This window comes from Camelus bactrianus, chromosome 12 (assembly GCF_048773025.1).
Source record: "Camelus bactrianus isolate YW-2024 breed Bactrian camel chromosome 12, ASM4877302v1, whole genome shotgun sequence".
Taxonomy (NCBI): Eukaryota; Metazoa; Chordata; class Mammalia; order Artiodactyla; family Camelidae; genus Camelus; species Camelus bactrianus.
This window is the reverse complement of record NC_133550.1, coordinates 50310957-50334068: the sequence shown is the minus strand read 5'-3', so window position 1 is coordinate 50334068 and position 23112 is coordinate 50310957. Positions and strand designations below refer to the sequence as shown.

The 23112-nt window shown below is 32.4% G+C and overlaps 1 protein-coding gene across 5 annotated transcripts in view; it reads right to left on the bottom strand.

Moving 5' to 3' along the window:
- PPP1R12A (protein phosphatase 1 regulatory subunit 12A) overlaps positions 1 to 23112 on the bottom strand; it is a 129219-nt gene that overhangs the window by 32481 nt on the left and 73626 nt on the right. For 3 of the 5 annotated variants that reach the window (XM_045519428.2, XM_010958824.3, XM_045519427.2), the window contains exons 6-14: positions 17829 to 17903; positions 17147 to 17235; positions 16836 to 16993; positions 11523 to 11647; positions 4271 to 4486; positions 2958 to 3052; positions 2016 to 2120; positions 946 to 1113; positions 375 to 551 (exon numbers count right to left, since the gene is read on the bottom strand). In XM_045519428.2, coding sequence (XP_045375384.2) covers positions 375 to 551; positions 946 to 1113; positions 2016 to 2120; positions 2958 to 3052; positions 4271 to 4486; positions 11523 to 11647; positions 16836 to 16993; positions 17147 to 17235; positions 17829 to 17903 — 1208 coding nt within the window. The remainder of the gene's footprint in view (positions 1 to 374; positions 552 to 945; positions 1114 to 2015; positions 2121 to 2957; positions 3053 to 4270; positions 4487 to 11522; positions 11648 to 16835; positions 16994 to 17146; positions 17236 to 17828; positions 17904 to 23112) is intronic. The other 2 variants (XM_010958828.3, XM_010958827.3) reach the window with 2 other exon arrangements.

The window sequence follows — 23112 nt, the reverse complement described above, 5'->3', positions numbered from 1 at the left end:
ATGGGAAGAACAAAAAAACCTGTTTTTGTCATGTCACATCTAATTTTCCATGAGTGTGACTGTATGTATTTAGATCTTCACTACAAAAACGTTTTGAATTAAAACCACCATTAGAAACACTAAGATGGCTAAGTAAGAAGACAACCGTCTGGCTCACTGCCTTTAAACAAGAACACCGATTGTGTCAGAGGACTAAGCCTAAATGCTAATGTTGCTAATTACATCAATTTACATAGTTCTGAGCTGATATAGGTTGTCTTATGCATTAACCTACTGAAGAGAGGACCACCATCTTTACAAGATCAGAAAACAAAACAAACAACTTTCATCACTGGGGAAGATACATGAGCAGTCCCGTCAGGACCTGTACACACCTGCGTCTCTCCCTGACCTCTGAAGTGGAGGAGACAGTGCCGGCAGTAGTTGTAGTCAGGGTTGTGGTAGAGGCTGCAGCATTTACAACAGTTGGAGCAACAGGAATGGTCACTGCCGTAGGAACACTGTCCTTTTCTTTTTCAGTACTATCCTCAGCCCACAAACGATTTGAGGTACTATAGCACATAAGCGGCAACACAAAAAGAGAAAAGGAAAACAGCTAAACAATGAAAGCACTTTCTAGCAGCTGAAAACATGTGACTATAGGGATGGATTTTTTTAAAAAACAAGGTGAGACATCTTTCAACTATGAACCAAAAAAGTTCACCCAGAGCTGTCAAAGAGAAATTTACATTTTAAGCAGCCTAATTCAAGGAAAAGCTCATTAATTCAGGAACTTAATTTTTCCCCAAACATGCACAATTGCCTTTTTTTGGAATCAATTTTTGTTTGTAAATAATTTTAATAAGGTCAATGAAAAAATCCAGAGCCCCACAATCTTCTAAACAAAAATGCATGCACGTACATAAGCACACAGGAGGCCTAAACACAAATGTATCTGTGACTCACCTGCTTTGTGTGCCTGTTGAAGAAGAACCCGTTGTAATCTTTGTAGTAGTGCTTGTGCTGGAAAGCAGGCTTTTCTGAAGCCCAGCTGCAGAGGTAACTGTTGGTGTTGATGTGGTGCTTGGAACACTAGAACTAATCAAATCATCTTGTCTTCTACCAAAGGAGCAACTAAAGGAAAGAGTCATATCTATATAGGATATGTTTGTATGTTTATTCTATACTTAATGTCTATACACTGTACAAATCCACAAAGCTAGGGAAAATCTAAAAGACTGTGTTCCTAAATACACCACCGGCTCCAGCACCAAGAGTTGCACCTACAACTTGCTAGAGTCTAGATAATTTCACTATTTGGCAGTGTATCATTTTACTGCATATCCCACCCTTCTCCCCAACAAGATTCAAAGATGATCTGATAGTTTATTTTTCTGGAACTGTTCCAGACCATATGGTAACACCAGGCTGGGTTTGAGAAAAAATCATTTTGGTTCAGGGAAGTTAAGATTTTAACATTTTTAAAGAAAATTGTTTCAGCAATGGGTCACATCCCTAGGACCGAACCATGCCTATACTAGTTCATCTTTTATCCTTCTTTTTGGTTGTTTTTAGCAGAGAAAATAATGCATAGTCCCCCTGCAAGACATTACTAACATTCCAACTTAAGGCATTTCCATTGGCTCTGAGTTCTAAGACAAGTGGAAATTCTCCAGGTCACGAAATGAAATCAATGAAGTCACTAATATATTTCAATTGCTCTAGTCAATTATATAATTGACATATATATATACTTAAGTATATAGAAGTTTCTTTTTAATATACTATAATCTAAAAGATTCTTCACAGTATATCAAACTTAATTAAAAATGTATAATAGGAAGGCATGAGTAGGAGCAAATTTTCACTCGTCTTTAAATATATACATTGTCTTTAAATGAAGTTTTATTTAAACAACAAAAGATATATTTAATAAAAGCACGTATCTTTATATTACATTAAATTGAGGGCTCCAAACAAACTGCCTTGTATTTTTTATAAAAGAACACATAAAAGTTGCTTGAGAATTATATTACCTTTTATGATAAGTTGATCCTTCATTAATTGAACTATTCTTTTTGAGATCATCTTCCCATTTTCTTCTTGTGTATGAACTACTTGTTCGCAAACTTGAAGAATCTCTGTGAAAAGAATATCCTTCAGATTCTGGTAGATAATTTTAAAATAACTTTAAAATAGAGGTAAAAAGAGCTGAATATCAATAAACATCAGTAGAAGCAGAAACCAGTAAAATCCCTTGGAAAAACACTTTGGAATATTTATTAAGAAGTCCAAGTAACTCCAGTTCTAAGATTCTATCCCTAAGGTATAATCCTAATTACAGGGGGGGAAAATAAGATGTCTACAGATGTTTTATTTATGATCACAAAATACTAGACAATTTAAATGTCCACAGTTGGGGAGGGGAAATGGTTACTTTAACCTCAGCAGATTTACTCTATGGAAGACTATGTACTGATGAATAGCAGTGCTTGCTGAAAATACATACTAATTATAAAAGATTGCTCATGAGATCTTAGGTGAAAGAAAAAATCAAGACCAAAAATTGAACATAACATGATTACAACTATATTAAAAAAGTTTTCACACTCTTGTGTGATGAAAAATAGGAAGAAACAAACTAAAATGCTGACAGTGATTAAGGGCTTTTTCTCCTTTTCTATTATTTTACAAATACTTAGAAAGCATGTACTAGTTTGTGACCTAATCTTTCACCACTGTCCCCTCACTCGGTTTCAACCACAATGCCTTTTTTTTTTTTTTTTTTGCTATTTCATGAACATACCAAGCCTGCACCTCCTAAGGACCATGGACTTGGTGTTCACCCCACTAGGAATACCCTCCATCTCTTCCTGAAATCCACAGCCCACATAATTACAACAATGCTCATGTTTTAACTCTCAAGCTAGATAGTAAAGACTTTATAGTAAAAACAAAGCAAATCATAATGAATCCACCTGTTTTCTTTCTCTTCAACGTCAGACGTACTGGCTAGTCGTCTTGGTATTGTAGGTGCCACGTATGCAAGCCTAGCTCCTTTACTATCTTTCTCCTACACAAAAGGGAAAATGAGTGAAAATAAACCTGTGTGATGATTACAGGTGCTACTAAAAGGAGAGTATATGGAAAGCACATTCAACAATGTATTATTGCACAGCCATTACAGTTTACTTGATTATATTTCCCTAATTCCTAGTTAAACTCTAAAACTGATGTCTATCAATATTCAAGTACTAAGAGCACTAAATGACAGCCTGTTCAAACTAATTTTCTTTTCTTTCTCTAATCCAGAATTAGATAATTTTAACATAAGAAACACTCCTCCACATTTTAATGACTTTTTCTAAAATGTTTATAACAGAATATTCACAGTAATGCAGTACTGTAAGATAAAATATCCTTATTTCTTTCAGAGAAATAAGGTCTCAAATATGATTCACCGACAGGTTCCAATTATTTATATTATACGAGTTATTTACTACCTTGATATTCTATGCTTTAAAATAACATTAAAATATTCAAAACAAATTATTTAAATTATATTTATCCAAATCTGGTTGAGAGAGTAGTGACAATGGCACCTGTCACATTCTCATTACACTGGTATCAAATATTTGGGAAACAACTGGGCAATAAATTTATACAAAATTAAATAATTAAAATTACTTAATGAGAAATTACATTTCTGAATTTCTGATACATGATTCCTGTATAGAGCAAGAAAACCATATGGAAAAAAATGTCCAAGCACTAAAAATGCAGTAGAAAATAATCCTGTCATATAAAATAGCACTGAATGAACTGCGGTGCATTCTATTTAATACAATTTTAGTACTGCCTTAAAACTACTAAGAAGAAGAAAGCTGTGATGTATCAGATAAAAAAGCAGGTAAAGAAATCGCACATACCGGATAAATGTAGCCTGAGTGTAATCACATTCTAGAACAAATGTGCTCCTAAACTCCAGAAACCTTTCTTAACAAATAAGCTTACTTCTTGCTGCATTTTATTATAAATTCTCAAACAGAATAAAGAATTGCTCTATTGAGTATAATCTGGTAATTTATGTTTTTGGCAGATACATCTGATCTTCCCAACACTTTTAATTCCATATAGACAGATACATTTATATTATCATGTAATTCATTAAGTAAGGTGAATTAAGTTGATATATAGATCTAATGATGCATAGTAGAAAATCCAACAGATTTGATGTTCATGGAGAGCAAATTATGAGTTTTTATAGAAAACAAATTGTGAAATAGATTACCTTTTCTTTATTATCCAAAGAGGAGGAAAGTCTGGGACTTGAAGCTGAACGCATAACACCTGCAGTGTCTTTTTCTTTCTGAGCCTCTTTAGATGCTGTAATTTCTGCGAGTGCACCATAACTGCCAGTCTTTCTAAGCCCTAACCTCCAAGATGCAGGAGATTCATCTTTCCGCTCTTCTTCTTTGGGAGAAATTTTTGTAGCTGAAGTTGGAAACTTTTTATTTTATTTTTAAGAAAAAGGAAAAGAAAATTATCGAGACTGATCAGTCCTTAAGCTGGAAATGACAAGTTCACAGATAATATGTCTAAAATAGTTAATAGTTTCAGGAGAAACAATTTTAACTAAGTAGGTTAATGTCTTAGTCAAAAATGTAAAGATCTAAAACTGAAAAAGGAAATACTACCTTCCCAGATGTTAGAGTTAAGAAAACACACTCCACACTTTGTATCACACAGAAAAATTATGATGCAAATACAGAGAACAGAAATGAGCACACCATAATGACTTAAAACCATGCATCTTTGGAACCAATGTTCATATTAAACTTGTTACATTGTAACCTAATATAAATCCTTGCACATAGAAATGCCTCACCATAGATTTTTCACCCTTACTGGGCACAAGAACAATGCCAGTTTTGCGCAAGCCCTGCCTCCATGATGCAGGATCTACTGATTCCACCACAGGCATGATAGGAGCAATGAAATCATACTAAAGCCAATTAAAATAAGACAGGTAAAGAGATAAAGATTGAAAGTATGAAAACAGAAAAGGAAGTTATGAACAAAACACATTTTTTTCCTTTTTAAAAGAACTTTATAATAAATTAAAACCCAATAACTGGGTAATGATCTGATTTTCAAAAGTCCCTGGGGACAAGTTCCATTTCTGTATGAGAGAATCTAAAACAATCTAACAGAGAAACTTCGAGACCAGTTAAAGGCACACAGAAAAGATAATATTATAGTATGGGAGTGAATAAACTACTGCACTTGGAATTTTGGTTTTATTCATATATATATTTAGGTTAAAAGTTTTTATGTCCAGCATCATCAACAGAAAAATAATAATACACTTCTAATGATAATATTTAATTCAGTAATATTTTAAATATCACAGTCTTAAATTTACTGTTTGATTTTTCCACCAAATATTGAACATTTCAACCAAAAACTGTTTTTGTACAAATATTTATTTCATTTTCAGGGTTTTCCAACAGCCCTGAAAATGAAACATCTGTTATCTTTAACTAGTTCACTTCATCACCTTCACTTACAGAGTTTAAATATTCAACCACAGTTAAATATCGATGGTGAATAGAGCAACTAACTAGTTGCTTCAGCATAGGATATGGATAATTAAAAAAGAAAAAAAGAAAACAACCTTTCTTTCACAATTATTGCCAAAATTTGCCATACTAAGTAGTTTAATAGAGTTTGTTAAAAGTACCCAGAATGTTGGAGGTTACTTCATAGACAAAACTATTACAAGATACCTCCAGTACTTTCAAATAATTAATTCCTATCAATAGGGTCGAAAAAAGACTCAAGATAAACAGCATTTCACAGTCCCCAAAAATGTGTACTGAGACATTTCAGGGCACAAGAACAAAGTCACAGGGGCGCTGTGGGATATTTTCAAGTTTTGAGAGAAGCACAGTGACATCTGTTGGACACCACACAAAATGTCATTATTAACATGCTTATACCTAACTACTTAATAAATCAAACAAATAGGCATTTCTTTTGGCCAAATGGCACTGTGAAGAAAAATTAATAAAACGCTAGGGTCTCCACTAACTGAGAAGGTCAGGAACCTCTGTGATATTTTATGCACTATGATAGGCACTGGGATGACTGGTTACTGATTGCAGAGTTTAAAGTCACAGCACTCAAGAACAGAGGCTGGCCAATCTTTCTGTAAAGGGCCAGAATGTACATTTTAGGCTTTGCAGACCATAGATTCTCTGTTGTAACTACTCATCTACGCTGTTGTAGCACAAAACTAGCCATGGGAAATACACAGGTGAATGAACATGGCTGTGTTACAATAAAACTTTATTTAGGGGCAATGAAATGTGAATCTGTGTTACAAAATACCCGTCTTCTTTTGATCCCTCCCTGCCTCCGCCAACCATTTAAAAATATTAAACCACTCTAACTCGCAGGCTGTACAAAACAGCTAGTGAGCCAGCTTTGTCCAGAGACCACAGTTTGCCAGTACCTCCCTGGCCCAGGACCTCCCCCAAATTAGAAACGAATGTTATCCTTCTGTAACAAAATAGTCAGACAGCAGGTAACACTTACTGAATATGACAACAGAAGCTAACTTGCAGCAAAAGTTTACTCATGTCAAGCCATAAGCTAAGTGCTTCATACAGGTTATACCTCATTTAATCCTACAACCACCCAATGATATACTATTATTTTAGAGTTGACAAAAGTGAGGAAGTATTATCAATTTTGAAATGGCTATTTGTTGCACTGTAATGACTAATATACTTCCTCTCTGCCTAACGTGAAACTGGACTTAAGTACTGGTTTATGCTTTCAATTTCTGGTGTATAAATGAATCTCTCTGAAAAACTCAAGTATACCTAATCACTGAAACTCTTCTTTTGCTTTTTATAAACAACACTATTTTGACTTTCTTATTCTTCTGATCACACTCTTTCTTGGCCTTTTGCTTGTTTGCGGTTGCAACTTTGTCACAGCCCTGCAACATAAGCTCTCCACAAGTCTGTTCTCACGGATAAACAACAAATTTATACTGCATAGCACAGGGAACTATATATAATATAGTAACCTACAATGAAAAAGAATATGAAACAAATATATACGTATGTATATGTATGACTGGATTATTATGCTGTACACCAGAAATTGACACAACATTGTAAACTGACTATATGTCAATTAAAAAAAGTCTCTTCTCAGATCTCCTATCTTCTCTTTACACTTTCTTCTCCTGAGTGTTGGGAGTAGGGTCTTCTTTATATCCTCAGGGAAAATATTAATTATATTCAGCTTATTCTCAAATTTGTTATTCTCCAGCTCAATCTGACTCCTAAATTTTTAGCCCTGAATTTCTATTTACCTGTAGAATGAACTATCTAGAACTATAATTGGAACCTGAAACTCAACATGTGTAAAATCAAGTATCTTTATTTCCAAACCAGATCTTCCTCAGTTCCCTATTTCTGTTACTGGCACTAGTAATCTCTTCAGTCCTCTAAATTTTAAACTTCACAGTCATGTTAGACTTTTTCTCTGTTATCTTCCTCCACCTACAAATTAAGTCCCAGTCCCTAATTCTCCTCCTTCCCTTTGTAAGACCACTGCCACTTATCTGGTTTATATTCTTCTCATGCTGGGCAACTTCAATGACCTTCTAATAAACCTTCTCTCAATCAGCCTCTCACCTTCAAATACACCCTGTACATTGCTGCCTGAAAAATATTCTATAAAGACTAATTCTCTCATGGCCTGCTTCAAACAACTTCTATGAATCTGTTCTACCTATCAAATTACAAAAATGTTACCATAGAATGAAAACATTACAAAGTTTGGCTCCCCCTTTCCTGTTTTACTTTGTTTATGTGCCCTATAAGGTAACCAAACTAGACAACTCATTTTTCCTGCAAAATACTCCACATTATCCCCCTACTTTGCTCACATTGTCTCTCTTCTCTCTCTTTCAACAAACTATACAAACTCTCCTCTGTTAGGTCAAATACCACCTGCTCATTCTTCAAGATCTATCTCAAATGTTCTGATTCTATTACCTCAAATCAAAAATGCTTTCTTCCATTTTAAAACCATCATTCTACAATTACACACTTCATACACCCATAGCACATAGCAGTCTTTTATTAAATTTTATTATGCTTAATAATTAGGTTCAATTAGCCAGAACATTAATTTCAAGAAAATTCTGAATTTCTATCATCTGGTAAAGAAAATACAGTTTACACTTAAAGAAACGTATGTGCATACAGCAGAGTAGGTAATCTTTTTCAGAGATTCCAACAATATTTATTTTGACTAGAGAGTTATATAAACATTGTTAGTTAAACTTATTGTTAGTTAAAACTTTAACTAACAATAAGCTTATTGTTAGTTAAAATTTTAATACAAAATTTATATTATTTAACTTACTGTAAGTTAAATAATGCTATAAACTTATCACTTAGTTAAAATAAATCATAAGATTAAACTAATAGTTTTATAGATAATATACCCACAAATCATAGGCCTGATCTCGTTTCTACAGAAATAGTTCTTTAATTTGAGCTGAAGAGTTAAGAACTTAAGAGATCATTTAAAGTGAATACAACTGTAGTTATCATGAGTTATTACAGCATATAAGTTTAGAATATATTACAGAATACAGAACAATACTGTTTCAGAGCTTCCTGTTTCGTGATCTATTCTTTGCCATGAGTGTGCGTATGTGTGTGTGTGTGTGTGTGTGTGTGTGTGTGTGTGTATTTATATATAGTTTGTGCACTGGTGAAGAAAGTTAGAGAACTTAAAATAACTTTGTCTAAATATTAGAAGAGTGGTGAGTGACAACCCCAAAATAGGACTTTTAATTACAATTTTGTAACTGTATGCATTTACATTTTATGATGCATATACAAATTAACAATTCATCTAAGGAAATTTGTATTAGGTCTCTAAGTTATAGCAAAAATCTTGAAACAAATTTTAAAAACTAAAATGCAAAATTAAATAGAAGTATCACTGAACAGGATAATAGGCTTTAAAAGTCATACAATATTGATAAGAAAACTGCTACAATCCATTAAAAAAAATACTTCATTTTTTCTGTGTGTGCACCATAACTTTATTGCTTTGAATAAAATTTGGCTACAGGGGAGTGGGTATGGCTCAGTGTTAGAATGCATGCTTAGCATGCACAAGGTCCTGGGTTCAACCCTTGGTACCTCCATTACAAAAAAAAATTAGCTACAAAACTTTAAGAACAAAAACTGAAATAATATAATCTTTAAAGTAAGTTATGATGCTTGAAATTAAGAACAAAACGGAATTTCTAAATATGCAAAGTAGAGAAGAAGATAGTTGTCATTATATCAATTTAATTATAGAATCACAAGTAATTCTGAATAAGAATTTTCATAGCAAAGACATTATTGACCCACTAACCTAACAGGGTTTTAAGCATTTGCTTTAAGGGCAGTTGGTATAAAATGAAAAGCAAATTGTCATAAATCTATGGGTACACCTGAGAAGTATATCACTGATCATAAGAATTCTATTTTAATTATCTGACTACAGTATGAAAGAGACTGCTTAGCTAAATACTCAGAAGAGTGACAGTCGGTATCCTGGCCAGATATTCAAGAGGGAAGGAGCTTTTGGGAACTTTTGATAATCCTGCAGTTCTAACAGATAATAAATCAAAAAAGCTAAAGTTCAGTATTCACTGAAGAAATACAAAAGAGTTCTAGAATGAAATAAAGCTTTAGTTAAAGCAGCTCATGGTGATACTAGTTACAGCAGGGTAACTGTCCCGAAAATTTTGTGGACAGATTGCTTTGGGAGAATTTTATTTTAAAGTACATAAAATTACGACTACTTGAATATATAGGTTCTAACTGAATTCAAGAAGCTCCTAGTTCTAGAATGCAGAAGGTAAGATAACTCATTTTATAGAGTTTCCTGATATTCAAACTATACCAATGAAATTCATACATACCTACCATTAAGAATTCATACTTTAGAAGAATTTTAGAGGAGGATTATTACTAAAAGTATGGATTTTAAAGAACTTATCTAGTTTATGATTTTAAAAAGTTCAAATTTAAACCACCTGGAACCAAATCCAAAGATTAGCAAGACTGACAATATAATAGAAACATTGTGGGGATTTAAAATCAGTCCTCAAATTCATGCAAACCAAATAATGTCAGACAAGCAACAAAATAAGTCCAAAGGCAGAGACACGACAACTAAACACAATGTGCAGTCTGTGAGTGGGCCCTTACTACGAAAAATCAAACAGCTAGAAAGACTGTTACTAGGACAACTGGAAAAATTCTGAGTAGGGTCTGTATATTAGTGAACATAAATAATAGTATTATATCAAAGTTAAATTTCCTAAGTATGATGATTTTAGAGTGAGAATGGAGGATAATGCCTTTGTACCCAGGAAATACATACTCACATATTTAGGGGAAAAGTGTTACAGAGAAAGCAGTCAATTCTTAAGCGGTTCCTGAAAAAAAGTGTGCGTGCATGCGTGTGTGTATGTATGTGTGTGACACACAGAGAGAGAAATAGTTTGTTCGTGAAAGCAAAGTCAGGGCTGGTGGGGAGAAGCCTTTAAAAAGAGACCAACAGGTTAAAAAAAAAAACCAAAACCAAAAAACCCCAGACAACAAAACTCAATCTTTAATTTGGGTTAAAAGAAGTATAGGTTCTGAGACAGCAGGAAAAGCAAGTCTTTGAAAAGATCAACACACTAGTTGGAAAGCAGTTTAGTCGAGAAAAGAAAGTAAGAAGGATGAAGAACAAGTGGAGAACAGAGTAAGACAGAAGAGGAAGAAAGGAAGTTAACATTCTGGGAGCACTTAAGTCACTAGCCCAGCTCTCTCTCTCAATGAATGCTTACGATGCTAACGTATTTTCTCTCCTTATTTATTGTTTTTGTTTTGTCCCCTTTTTTTGGGGAGAACAGATAAGGAAGACGGTAACTTACTAAAGGTCATAAAGTAACCTGCTAAAGGTCATAACAACTAACAAAAGGCGGGGTCAGGAGCTGATCTCTGTTCTGACATGCCTGGTGCTTTGTAATCAAATTAGAAAATCTAGATTTCAGTACTCTCAATGACTTGCGGTAGTACTTTTTGTGCTTAACTTATACACGTGTGAAATGATCAAAATGCACCTTTACTTAACAGAAACCAAGGGTATAAAACCCGTGTTCCTCAAAAGTTCAATGGAAATAAAAACTACCATGATCATTAATTTCTCATATGAAAAACTTTATCTGTTATCTTTCCATTTGTTAACAATCAACTATACCAATTGCAAAAAGTATTTTTAAAAAAAGACTGTAATAGGCTCAGAGGAAACTGCAGTAAAATAAAAGAAAGAACAATATGTTATTCTAAACCTTACATATGTCTGTAATAAACTATAAAAATTTAGAACTGTCTTAATGCTTTATCTCAAATGGAATAAGCAGAATGCATTTATTTTTAGCGAACATAATTTTGGCTTACCTTTTTAATAGGTGACGTAGGTGTTGCCTGACCAGATGACACAGTAGGTGTTGTAACAGCTACAGGAGCTGTTTGTGTACTAGAAGTATTGGCACTAGTTACAGAAGCCATCAGTTTTGTCTTATCTTTAGAAAAAAGAAAAAGAAAAAGAAAAAAAACATTAAGAGTCAAGATTCTATATGAATTCACTTTCAATGGTATTAAAAAATAGTATTTTATATTGTATTTTTGTTTAAGGTTTTGTTAATTCAAAGCCTTTCCCCACTATTATCCCTTTTAACAAGTGAATTTTTCAGTTTCCAGAAATGTCTCAGTATGTATGAGACATAAATAAAAATATGACATACAACCAGGCTTTTAAGAATAAAAAGCACAAATAAAATCTGACTTGTATACTTTTACCACTGCATAAATTTTTAAGTATTTTAAAATTAATATTTAAAATGAATGCATGAATGTATCTTTAAAAACGTAAGAGCTATGCAGTTTTATAATGGATAAACAACTTACATTGGTTACCTTAAAAAACTGACAGCTCCTCTTTATTACAGAAAATCTAAAAGTGCTTTTTGTTAATAATCACTTATATTCCTGTCAAACAGCACACTTAAAATATCACAAAGAGCATTTTTCTTACCCTTAAAAAGACAAAATATCAGCTAAGTTAGATTAAATCTCTTTTCACAATGTATCAAGACAATTTCTAACTAGTAATCGATTACTTAGAAAAAACTTTTTGAAGTATCAGAAAAAACTCAGACTATATTTGAAAATGTAAATCAAATTGGCTTTTTAGCAAAACAGTCATGTAGATGTAAATATTTAAATTAACTGTCATTTATAAATAGGCTAGAAGAATTCACTTTTCAAATGGTCAAGTCATTTTATCTAGTTTTAAAGTATTCCTTTGGTTTCAAAATGGGGTAGAACAGGTATCTTTCTATACTTTTGGGAAGAAATATACTGCTTTTAAAGCTCTATGAGATATTCATTTTCCTTATACTACCTTTCTCCCTTTTTAAGGTCAGTTTTCCAAAGGAATCTTCCACCTTATCATTATTGTATACTGTTATACTTGGTAAGTAGGCAAAACTAACATATCCTTATCTTTAGGGCAAGTGCAAACTTCCCACCAACAACTCTGAAGTTGCAATGATTCATTTAGTTCTATTTGTGACTAAGAAAACATCTGTAAGATGTTAATAGGGCGAAAAGCATAACCTCAAACTGTACCAAAGGACAAGGCAAAACTGACACGTTTAAAAATCACTATAACCTTGTTTTTTTCAAATAAACTGAATGAGCTAAACTCGGTGTAACAAACTTTATTCTCATTGTTAAATGCCTCTTCACATCCAACAGAAGCTAAGTCTATTCAGCACAGTTAAGTACAAACCCTGCACACCCTAATTAGACCCTCTTCCTAGGAAAACAATCCATTTAACTGAAGCGAGTAGTTCAATGAATATTTATTAAGTGTCTCCATATCTTAAATACTGTCCTAGGTACTGAGGATATATCAGTCAATGAAAACACAAAATATCTTAACTGAGTAATTTACAGCCTAGCAGGAGGAAAATAAATAATAAAGTTCAAAAGATTTTTTTTCATTTTATTTTCTCCTTTTACCCCAATTTTCTCTTGGCTTAAAAATTTGTTTTATATTAGTGAAATCTATACACCAAAGAATATGTATGTATGTATGCAAACATTTATGATTTGTTTAAGAATAATGAAACAAACCCCAGGTGTCCATCATCCGACTTAGGTAAGCGTTATCAAGCTATTAAGTCCTTCTAACCATTTGATTTCAATGAAGAATAAAAACTTCATCCTCTAGAGGAAAAAAAAATACCTAAAAGCAAAACTACGTTTCCCTTTCCTCATTCCCTCAACTACCTCTCAAATTTATAAATCATTAGGAAGGAAATTAAACTTTTGGTTAAGTTTTCATTTTCATCTGATTTACAAAAAAGAACAGTGATTAAATACGGTCTAGTAAACAATTTATGAAAGGAAATTCAGCAAATGGTTATTTAACAACAAATAGTTTCCCAAGGAAATAACCTTACTAAAAGAAACAGTTGAGAAATAGTCAAATCAAGCCGTAGCTCTACAGAGAAATGGCTACTTTCTCAAGCTTGCCAAATAAAGTATGATAAAGTCTTGATATTGAAAGAGTGAGAGAGAAGGAACCACATAGCCTCTACACGGATTAATTCTTGAGACAGTCAAATTTTCCTGGCACAACTGGCTACTAGCAACAGGAAGAACAAAATTCACTTAGTACAATGCTTCAGAGGAACATTTAAAGTTAGATCACTGAGACTCTGAGCAGAGAGTGATTGGTACACTTAAACTCCAAACTGGGAACTAATGAAATATAATTTGATGGTAATTAGCTATATTCATATTTATAGAACAGAAGAGTTTAAAGAACTTTCCAGATCATCTAGTACAATTTACAAGCAAGAAATTTTCACCAAAAGGGGTCAGGAGACTTGCTAGTTAGTGACAAGACTAGCGTAAATCTGAAGTCCTTTTTCGTTTTAAATTAAGAAATTAAGAAAAAAATCAGAGAATAAGATCTCAGAAATCTCTATGAGATATCTGGACTTCAAGTTCTTGAATTTTACTACATGAGTTAGGAGATCTGGGTGCTAGTTCTGGCTTTTGTGTGCACATGTGCATATAGTTTGATTTGTAATGATATATTTTACTAGAGACTGAGAGTCAAGGCATGTCTCACAAGAGGAGAATAACTACATAAAAATAAATACTTGCAAAAGTATCTGAGTTAATTTAAATTTTAATGATATCACTTCATCTTGCAAATGAATTGAGTAAATTTAACTGAACTGCTATTAGGTCAGCCTGTATATTAATCATATTTAAATTAGAAGACTTTAACTTTATATAATTATTATATGAAAGCTAACATATATTACCAAGCAATTGATTCTTATATAGTATCTATGTAAAGTACGTGTTATTATCTTGATTTCACAGAGAAATCTAAGATTAAAATTTACCCATATTTACAATTACATGAATCAATTCTTAAAACACTAAACATGCCGATTCTCATACAATTTGCTTTTCTAATTAAAAATATTTTAATAAGCATGATACAAAAATAAATTATAATATTCAATGAACACCTGTTGCTCTAGCTTCCAATTTTACCCATATTACTGTCTCATCAAGGCAAAAGATATGCTGACTCACCTGACCAGCAATGTGACAGCAATAATAAATAAAAAATTAAATCACTAAGTGATTAGAATCCAGCCATTTACAGACCTCAAAAACTCTTCATGTATTATTGAAAAATAATTTACTCGTAGGATAAGTAAGTTTTAGGAAAATAAAGAAATCCATAACACATCACCTGGCAACAAAACTAGCCTCTACCTGTTTAGCAAAATCTTGTTTTCAATGGGAAACAGAATTATCAGTACGTTCCTTGACATGTTTATTTAGTAATCTTTAGCTTCTCACATCTTCTTAGAGAAAATATTTTGCAGAGTGAGTAAAAATAAACTGATTCAAAACTGTTGTTGTGTCTAGAGGAAATATGGAGAGTTCAAGAAATATTAGGGCTCCATTTCTGTTTATCAATGACCACCATGGTCCTGATAATGATGACAGTTTTTTATTGATAAAAATCTTAATAGAAATGAAATACTTTTTCTGATAAATTTGTATGTTAAAGTGTCAGGTTATACAATTCAAAGATGGCAACACGGGAATCTCGTAGGGTTTTTTTGTTTTTTTGTTTTTTTACTTTAATTTTTTTTGTTTGCATATATCTATCTTTACTGAAATACAGTCAGTTTACAATGTGTCACTTTCTGGTGTACAGCATAATGCTTCAGGCATACATGAACATATATATACATTCGTTTTCATATTCTTTTTCACCATAAGTTACTACAAGATATTGAATATAATTCCCTATGCTATACAGTATAAACCTGTTATCTATTTTTTATATATTAGTTAGTATTGCAAATTCGAGATTTGCAGATAACCTATTTTATTTTATTTTATTTTATTTATTTTATTGAAGTTACAATGTGTCGGTTACAATGTGTCAATTTCTTGTGTAGAGCACAATGGAATCTCTTGTTTTGAGTGATTAGCTGATACAGAATAAAAGGAATCTGGTAAACAAAATCTATAAAAACATGTGAGCCAGAGGAAAAAATGAAGAAGCCATATCCCAGATTAAAAACAAGGAAAAGAATGTAAATTGTGATAGGGACTTTAAAAAGAAATTTGGCAGCATCTATGAAAATTGAAAATGTGACTCAATAATTCAATTTTTAAGTTTATCAGAGAATCTTGCACATATACACAGGGAAGCAATTATAAAATGATCACTGTAGCATTATTTACAGCAACAAAACACTGGGAATAAGGTAAATTTTTATCAAAAGGGAAATTAATGTATTTAATGAATACTATACAGCAGCTAAAGGGAGAAGTCACATACATAAAGATATAGATAGATATGAATAAATCTAAAAAATATAACTTAAGTGAAAGCAAGCAAGTTGCATAACAACTCCTAACATATAAAATAAAAACACAAAACCTTATAATTATTGTTTATTATTTCTGAATGTAAGATAAGAGTATAAAAATGGACTAGAAGATTCAGAAAAAGACTCACGACAGTGATTTTGGAAAGAAAGGAAAGAGAAGTAGACTAGGGCTGATGGTTAAAGAAGACCACTGTAATGTTTCAGCTTTATTAAAAGAAAAATGTAAAGCAAATATTGCTGTTAAGTCCTGGTAGTTGGAATATGAATGTTCATTATACTATACTTTTCTGTATCTAAAATTTCTCAAAATGAAGTAAATTTCCCCACGTTGCTACAGGAAAAAATCCTGACTCAGCCCCAACTTTCTAAAACCTTAGCATACTTTGGAAATACTTGGGGTGCTGCTGGAACCAGCTTCCTGGATTCTGGGGTCTCAGAAAGTAGCAGGAGCATTCCTGAATTGCTGGGAACTCACTTACACCCTATCTGCACCATCCAAAGGAATATTAGAAGCCTCTTCACCTTCCTCAAACCTAAAAATATAGGTCAACAAAATGCAGAGGTGATCAAAAACCTCCAGGTAATTAAAGAACAGTAAAATCAAACTATACCTACATTTCTAACACTCTCTGAAAGGCAGTTTCCTGGCTTGACAGGTATCCTAACAAGTAGCAAATCAATCTGAAATGTTTCAAAATTAAAACCTGACCTCATCTCACTGCATCAAAATTCAATGCAAATCTTTTTATCCTTCAAATTTTACCTGTTTCAGCTTCTGATTCCGAGTCATCTTCCTCATCTTCTTCACTAGAGCAACTAGATTCATCTTTCTTTCCTTCTTCTTCATCATCAACCTTTTCTTGTTCCAGAGATTCAATACGGGACGCATTTTTCTCAGGCTCGATAATCAATGTTTCTTTGCTGTGAAAGGAACAAAGCCTTCAAATGATTATAAATACAAAAAGTCAAAAAACATTAATTTTCCCAGATCCCTCAAATCTAATAATCATGTCTATGGCTATCATGCCAACTCACTCATAACAATAACAAAACCTACTTTAATATTTTACTTACTTTTTAAAGGTCTTCTGTGACTGATTATTGTCCATATTGGCTGTTGATTCAATTAGTGGAGATTTCTTCTCCCGTTTTTCACTATGGAGCTTTATAAAAGTTATGCAAAGGAAAATAAGAATACAATGAGTAAAATACAGAATTTAAAATAGTAACAAAATATTTTTCAAACACTAAATGAAAACAAAACAAATAAAATATTTTAAGTTTTACCTGAAAAGAAAAAGGTTTGGATAAAGAATAAAAAGGACTACAGTTTAAAAGTTCCATAAAGGACTAAGTTGGATTTTTTAAAATCCCTCCAACTTCAGTTCCCTGAGTAAGTCAGGGTCCATTAACCACTTAGAATGCCTGATGATATTTTACTTAAAAATCTATTTCCCAGTTACATAACACCTTACTTATCTAGGGCCTGCTATTTTAGAAATCTGAGACTTCACAGTCTCTACCTTCTAAGCAAACCTTCCTATAAAATTATAAAATGTTATTAATGAGAACATACACATTATAGAAGCACTTATTTTGGGAAGGGGAGGCTACAGAGATGGGGATAAACAACACAAAAGGCTAAATAAACACTACCACTACAAAACAGGACAAAAATACTTTTTCAACTGAGATTCAAAGCTATTAAGAGAATTCACTAATATAGACAATTTTTGGACAGTCATGGCAAACATACCAGATTTTGTTTCTTTTGCAACTCTTCTAAATATCCTAAAATATCTTCATCTGCTACATCAAAGGCTGTCTGGCCCTAAATAGGAAACAAAGGAGTTGGTGATGATAAAAGAAAAAAAAATCAGTAAATCATAAAATTCCTTTGATGATTCTGGCAAAAAGAAGTTAGATACCATTTTTATAGTAGGTATAAAACATGGTACATATGATTTGAAGGAGATATATGAGAAATTCATATGAGAGAGGAGCAGCTGATACATTTCCCCTTACTCTTTTTTTGGTAACACCTTTACTGAGATATAATTCACACAGAAGTCACCCATTTAAAGTATACAATCCAACGATTTTTAGTATGTTTCAGAGATTTACAGTCATTAAAACAATCAATTTTAGAACATTTTCATCACCCCCAAAAGAAATGACACTCATTATTATCAGTCCCCTCTCCACTTGCGCTATCCCTCCCACTCCCCGTCTGAAGCGATCACTAACCTACTTCCTGATACTACACATTTTCCTACTCTCGACATTTCATATAAATGGAATCATACAATACATGGTCCTTTGTGACTGGCTTCTTTCACTGTGTATTTTTTTTCAAGGTTCATTCATGTAGCATGTATCACAACTTTGTTCTTTTTCATTACTGAATAATATTCCGTTACACGATATACCACATTTTGCTTATCTATTCATCAGCTGATGGACATTTGATCTTGTTTTCTGCTTTTTTAGTATATAATCAATAATACTGCTATGAACACTTGTGTACAAGTTTTTGTGTGAACATCTATTTTAATTTTCTTGGGTATATAGCTATGAGTTGAATTACTAGGTCATGTGGCAACTCCAAGTTTAACCTTTAAAGGCCTTATTTCTTTTTTATCCCCATAAAATTAATTAAATTCTTAGTAGAGTAATAAAAATATGTATTTCTAAACTGTTTCATGTTCAGTCACCCACAGGTATGACTTAGTTTCAAAAATTAGTCCAGATGAACATGTCAATCTATTTTTATTCATTGTGGAAAACAAAATTTCAGAGAGCTGCTGACCAAACATAGTATTTTTTTCTGCTGCCTGCTTAGTCCTTATAATAACCTTACTGGTACAAGTTTCCAGAATGCCAAAAGGTTCATTATTTAAAATATATTCTACCTTATATGTCTGCCAGTATGTGACCCTTTTCAGAAAAATTTAAGCTTTTTTTCAACTAGAAAACATATTCTGAGAGGAAACTCAAATTTCTTTCATAACTGAAGTCCAATATCCACAACAAAGTCAGATGGGTAGATAATGACTTCCAAAATCACACAAATCCTTCCATTTAAAACCAAACAAAACTAGAAACCTCCATTCTATACCAACATCAGGATGTTGACATTTACTTGGAAAGCAGTTACACTTCCCAACACTATAAAATGAAATATAAGCTACTCAAATCTGAGCTAGTTTTTCCATTGTCTGTTTATGAAGTAAAAGCTATGATCTGTGAAACATATCTCAAAAGTACATAAAAAGTCACTTTATCAAGATAGGAGAATGTGTGTATTTAAAATTTGTAAGATCCAAAACCACTTTTATACCTGCTTTTTCTTGTTAGAAAGTCTTCCCAGTAGGAATTTAAAAGGCAATCTTAGCCTTTTCTACTCAGTCTAAGAGAAAAAGTTTTAGCTTTAAGAAACCTTTTTTCCCATTTCAATCTTGAGTATTAAATGCTAAGAACTACATTCCTGAGGAATAAATAGCTCTGAAACAAAATAACTGGCTCAAAATGTGAAGGTGCCCTTTAGATTAGCAATATATGTTAATCCTTGCTATATCATAGCCTTTTTGTATAATTTACTCTATAATGCTACACATGCTACACTTGTTAAGAAAACTGTGTTCAAAATCACGTGGAAGTAACTCACTGGCTTCTTTCTAAGCATTATTTTAAGCATTAGCCAATCCTTCTCATCAATGAAATTTTGTACCTTGAAAATTTTGTTGACTTGTAATTAAATTTTAGCAGCAGTTAAATGCAGTGGTTATTTTTAGTAACCAAGAAATTTTCCTTTATAAGGATAAGAAATTGGACCACCTTACTAACCTTTCTTTTCACTTTCTCCCCTGATAAATGAGTCTACTTTGTAAATAGCAGCTGACAGAGAATAAAAACTAGAGTAAAATGTAGGTTATAAACAGAGAAAAGTTTCTAATTCAAAGAAGCATATCTATCAAGTGAACTCAGCAACTTAACCATATTCTTTAAATAATCTACACAACAGTTATGAAGTCAACCAATTGTAAAGTCATAAACATTACCTGATCCTTAACTACTATAGGGCAACTATGCTTCACTAAATGGGGTACAAACACAGTACGGCACATAAGCAGAGTCACATAAAGCAACCAGGAAACAACTGAGGAGGACACAATGCTCAAGGAGGTATGCAAAATTAAGAACTCTATCAACAAGAAAACTATCTTTTAAAAAATTGCTGCTTAAAAAAAATCAGTTCAATGTATCTATAAATTACCAGAGCCACACTAGAGCCCCTGTTTACATCTAACCTCATAGTCTCTTCATTCTTTTTTCCTCACTTATTCTAACTGAATTGCTTTTGCAGGTATGATCTCTCGTCACCTTCACAACAGCCAGTCAGGTAGTCAGGACAAACATTACTATGATTCACACAATACATACGAGGAAACCCAGGCTTTGGGTATATGGTCTTTGCCTAAGGTCATGCAGGTAATGAAGGGAAAGTGGGAGTAGAATTTAGGTCTCCAATGTTCCAGTGTCCTTATAGAAAATAAGAATAAGCTCAGAATCAGGGGGAAAACCTTTGTGTCCATCAATAGCAGAAGCAGTTCTGTTATTAATTTAAATCTTTATAATGACAGCTATCAAGCTAAAAAGTTTGCTTGATAGCTGTGTTAAGAGAAATTCCAACTAGAGAAATACTTTAATTCATATTTTAAAAGAGACAATATTTGGGTACATTCCAGTAAAACAATTCTTTTAATAAATTAGGGAAGCAAAACAAATATTCTAATATGTAAAATTTGTATCACATAATTTATAAGAATGAATTAAATCATAGCAAATGTATTTTTAGTCTGCGATTAAGTTAAAGAAATGAAACCAAATTCTCTGAATATTTACTTTCAAAACATTTTCCCCACTCATGTAGACTTTCAAGTTTTCCCTAGTATGATTGGTTTTATTTTGTATATTATACATTTCCCCAACTTACATTTTCTATTAGTAAAGAATTCATGTAAACGTTCTGAGGTGACTTAAGTATATTTCTTTGTATTTAAAAAAATTTAGAAAAATTTTCAATGTGTAAGTTCTGAAGAAGGTATCAAATGACAAGATAAATTCATACAGGCAGGCTTAAACAAGTAAGATTAATTTGCTTTGATTGAACATGAAGCATGCCATATAATTTTAAAATGTTGCCAATGAAAACTGAGATTGCCTAGCTCACGTAGGCAAAATCATAAATTTAAAATTTTTTAAATTAAGGAAAAAGTCTTATAAAAATAGCTTCCATTACTATAGAATACAGTTCTCAAGAAAAAACAAAAGCAAAAAAAAAAAAACCAAAAAACCTCAAACCAAACCAACAAACAAAAAACCTTCCTTGTATTTGGGTTTATTTATGACACAACGGCCTTTAAGAATGCTATACACATATGTAGCTCCTCAGTATTAAAAGATATCCTTAATATCTTGATATTTTTAAAAGAAAAACAGTATTTTGATAAAAATTTAAAAATAATATTTTTACAACTTGTGAGTTAATATCTGAAAAAATAAAACACATAAGAAATTAAAAAACAAAAGGTTTCAGTGGAATTTACAGAATAAAAAGAAATAATTATTAGGGCTTTAGGAAAACAACTTTATTTTTCTAATCATATTCTCAAATCTGCAAAACTCAGCTAACAACTGCATATGGTTGTTAAAAGTTGAAAACTGTAACATGAGGCACAATTAGAAACACTCACTGAAATACTGAAATGAGGGGATAAGATATCAAAATTTAGGGCAATACAAGGAACTACTACTATAATAATATAAGAACTAAAGGAGATAAAGCAAAAGGAATTTATAAGCAGTCTTTCTCTTAAAGCAAAACTATGATAAATTGTATGGCATAAGAATCAGATAATAATAGAACAGATGGAAAATAAATTTCTCATACATACTATATATTTTGTACATTTCACTAGCATAATGTAACATGCTTACATTAGGAAGTAACATAATCTCTATGGAAAACCATTTCAATTAATAAGCTTCTCTCTTCTCCTTATCTGGAGACCACTATCACTGAATGAACCAATCAACTCTGCCCACGTCAATGGACAAGTGGCCTTTAAGGGGCACTATTTGGGAGAGAGACAGGAATGTAGAACAGAGACCAGAAAGTAATAGGTATCCACTAATTTCTTCAGAAAAATCCCAACTGCTAAGAGAATTTCTACGTGGAAAGAGAGGGATGATGAATTAAGCTAAAATTAGCTGGGTTTTTACATAAACTTAAATAGTATACTTATTTGTCTTTTAATGCTGATTAAAAACAGAATATTGTTAAAATAAGAGCAAACCTATACTTACAGATGGACCATTCTCAAATATTTCATCTTGACTTCCTATGATTTTTCTTGCCTGTACATTTCTTATATAAAATACATTTATAAATACATACATAAAATACCCAGAAAGAGGAAAGTAATTCAGAGGGCTTCTTTATCTCTTTATGTCAGCAACTAGGATATGAATTTATACCACTACCCTCAAACTCCAGCCACTTACCCTTGAGCAAACCTTGGGCATATGGTAAATCATAATTGCTCTCTTCCCTTTGGAGATTCCCAATTAGAAACTGCAGTCACTAGAGTAACCAGCACCAGTACCCACATTAATGAGTATAAGGGAATTAGATGGCCTCATCTGAATAAAGATGAGAACATTTTAGGAACCTTTGCTAAGTAATCTACTATATTATACTATGAAATGCAATATATAAGGGCTATTTGTAGGAGTTAAGGGTAATTAAGCTCACTAGAGGAGACATGTTTTGAGCTCTGACACTGTTGGTAGGTGATTCTGATCATCTACCAACATGGAGTGAGAGGGAACTAAGGAATATTGGTGACACTGGTAACTAACCAATGGTACACGAAAGGGAGCAGAGAAGAAAAATCTAATAAAAAATGTGATAACCTGAATCTGTTCATGATTTTGCAAAAAACACTTAAATGATATTCGCTCCCTCCTTCCCTCTA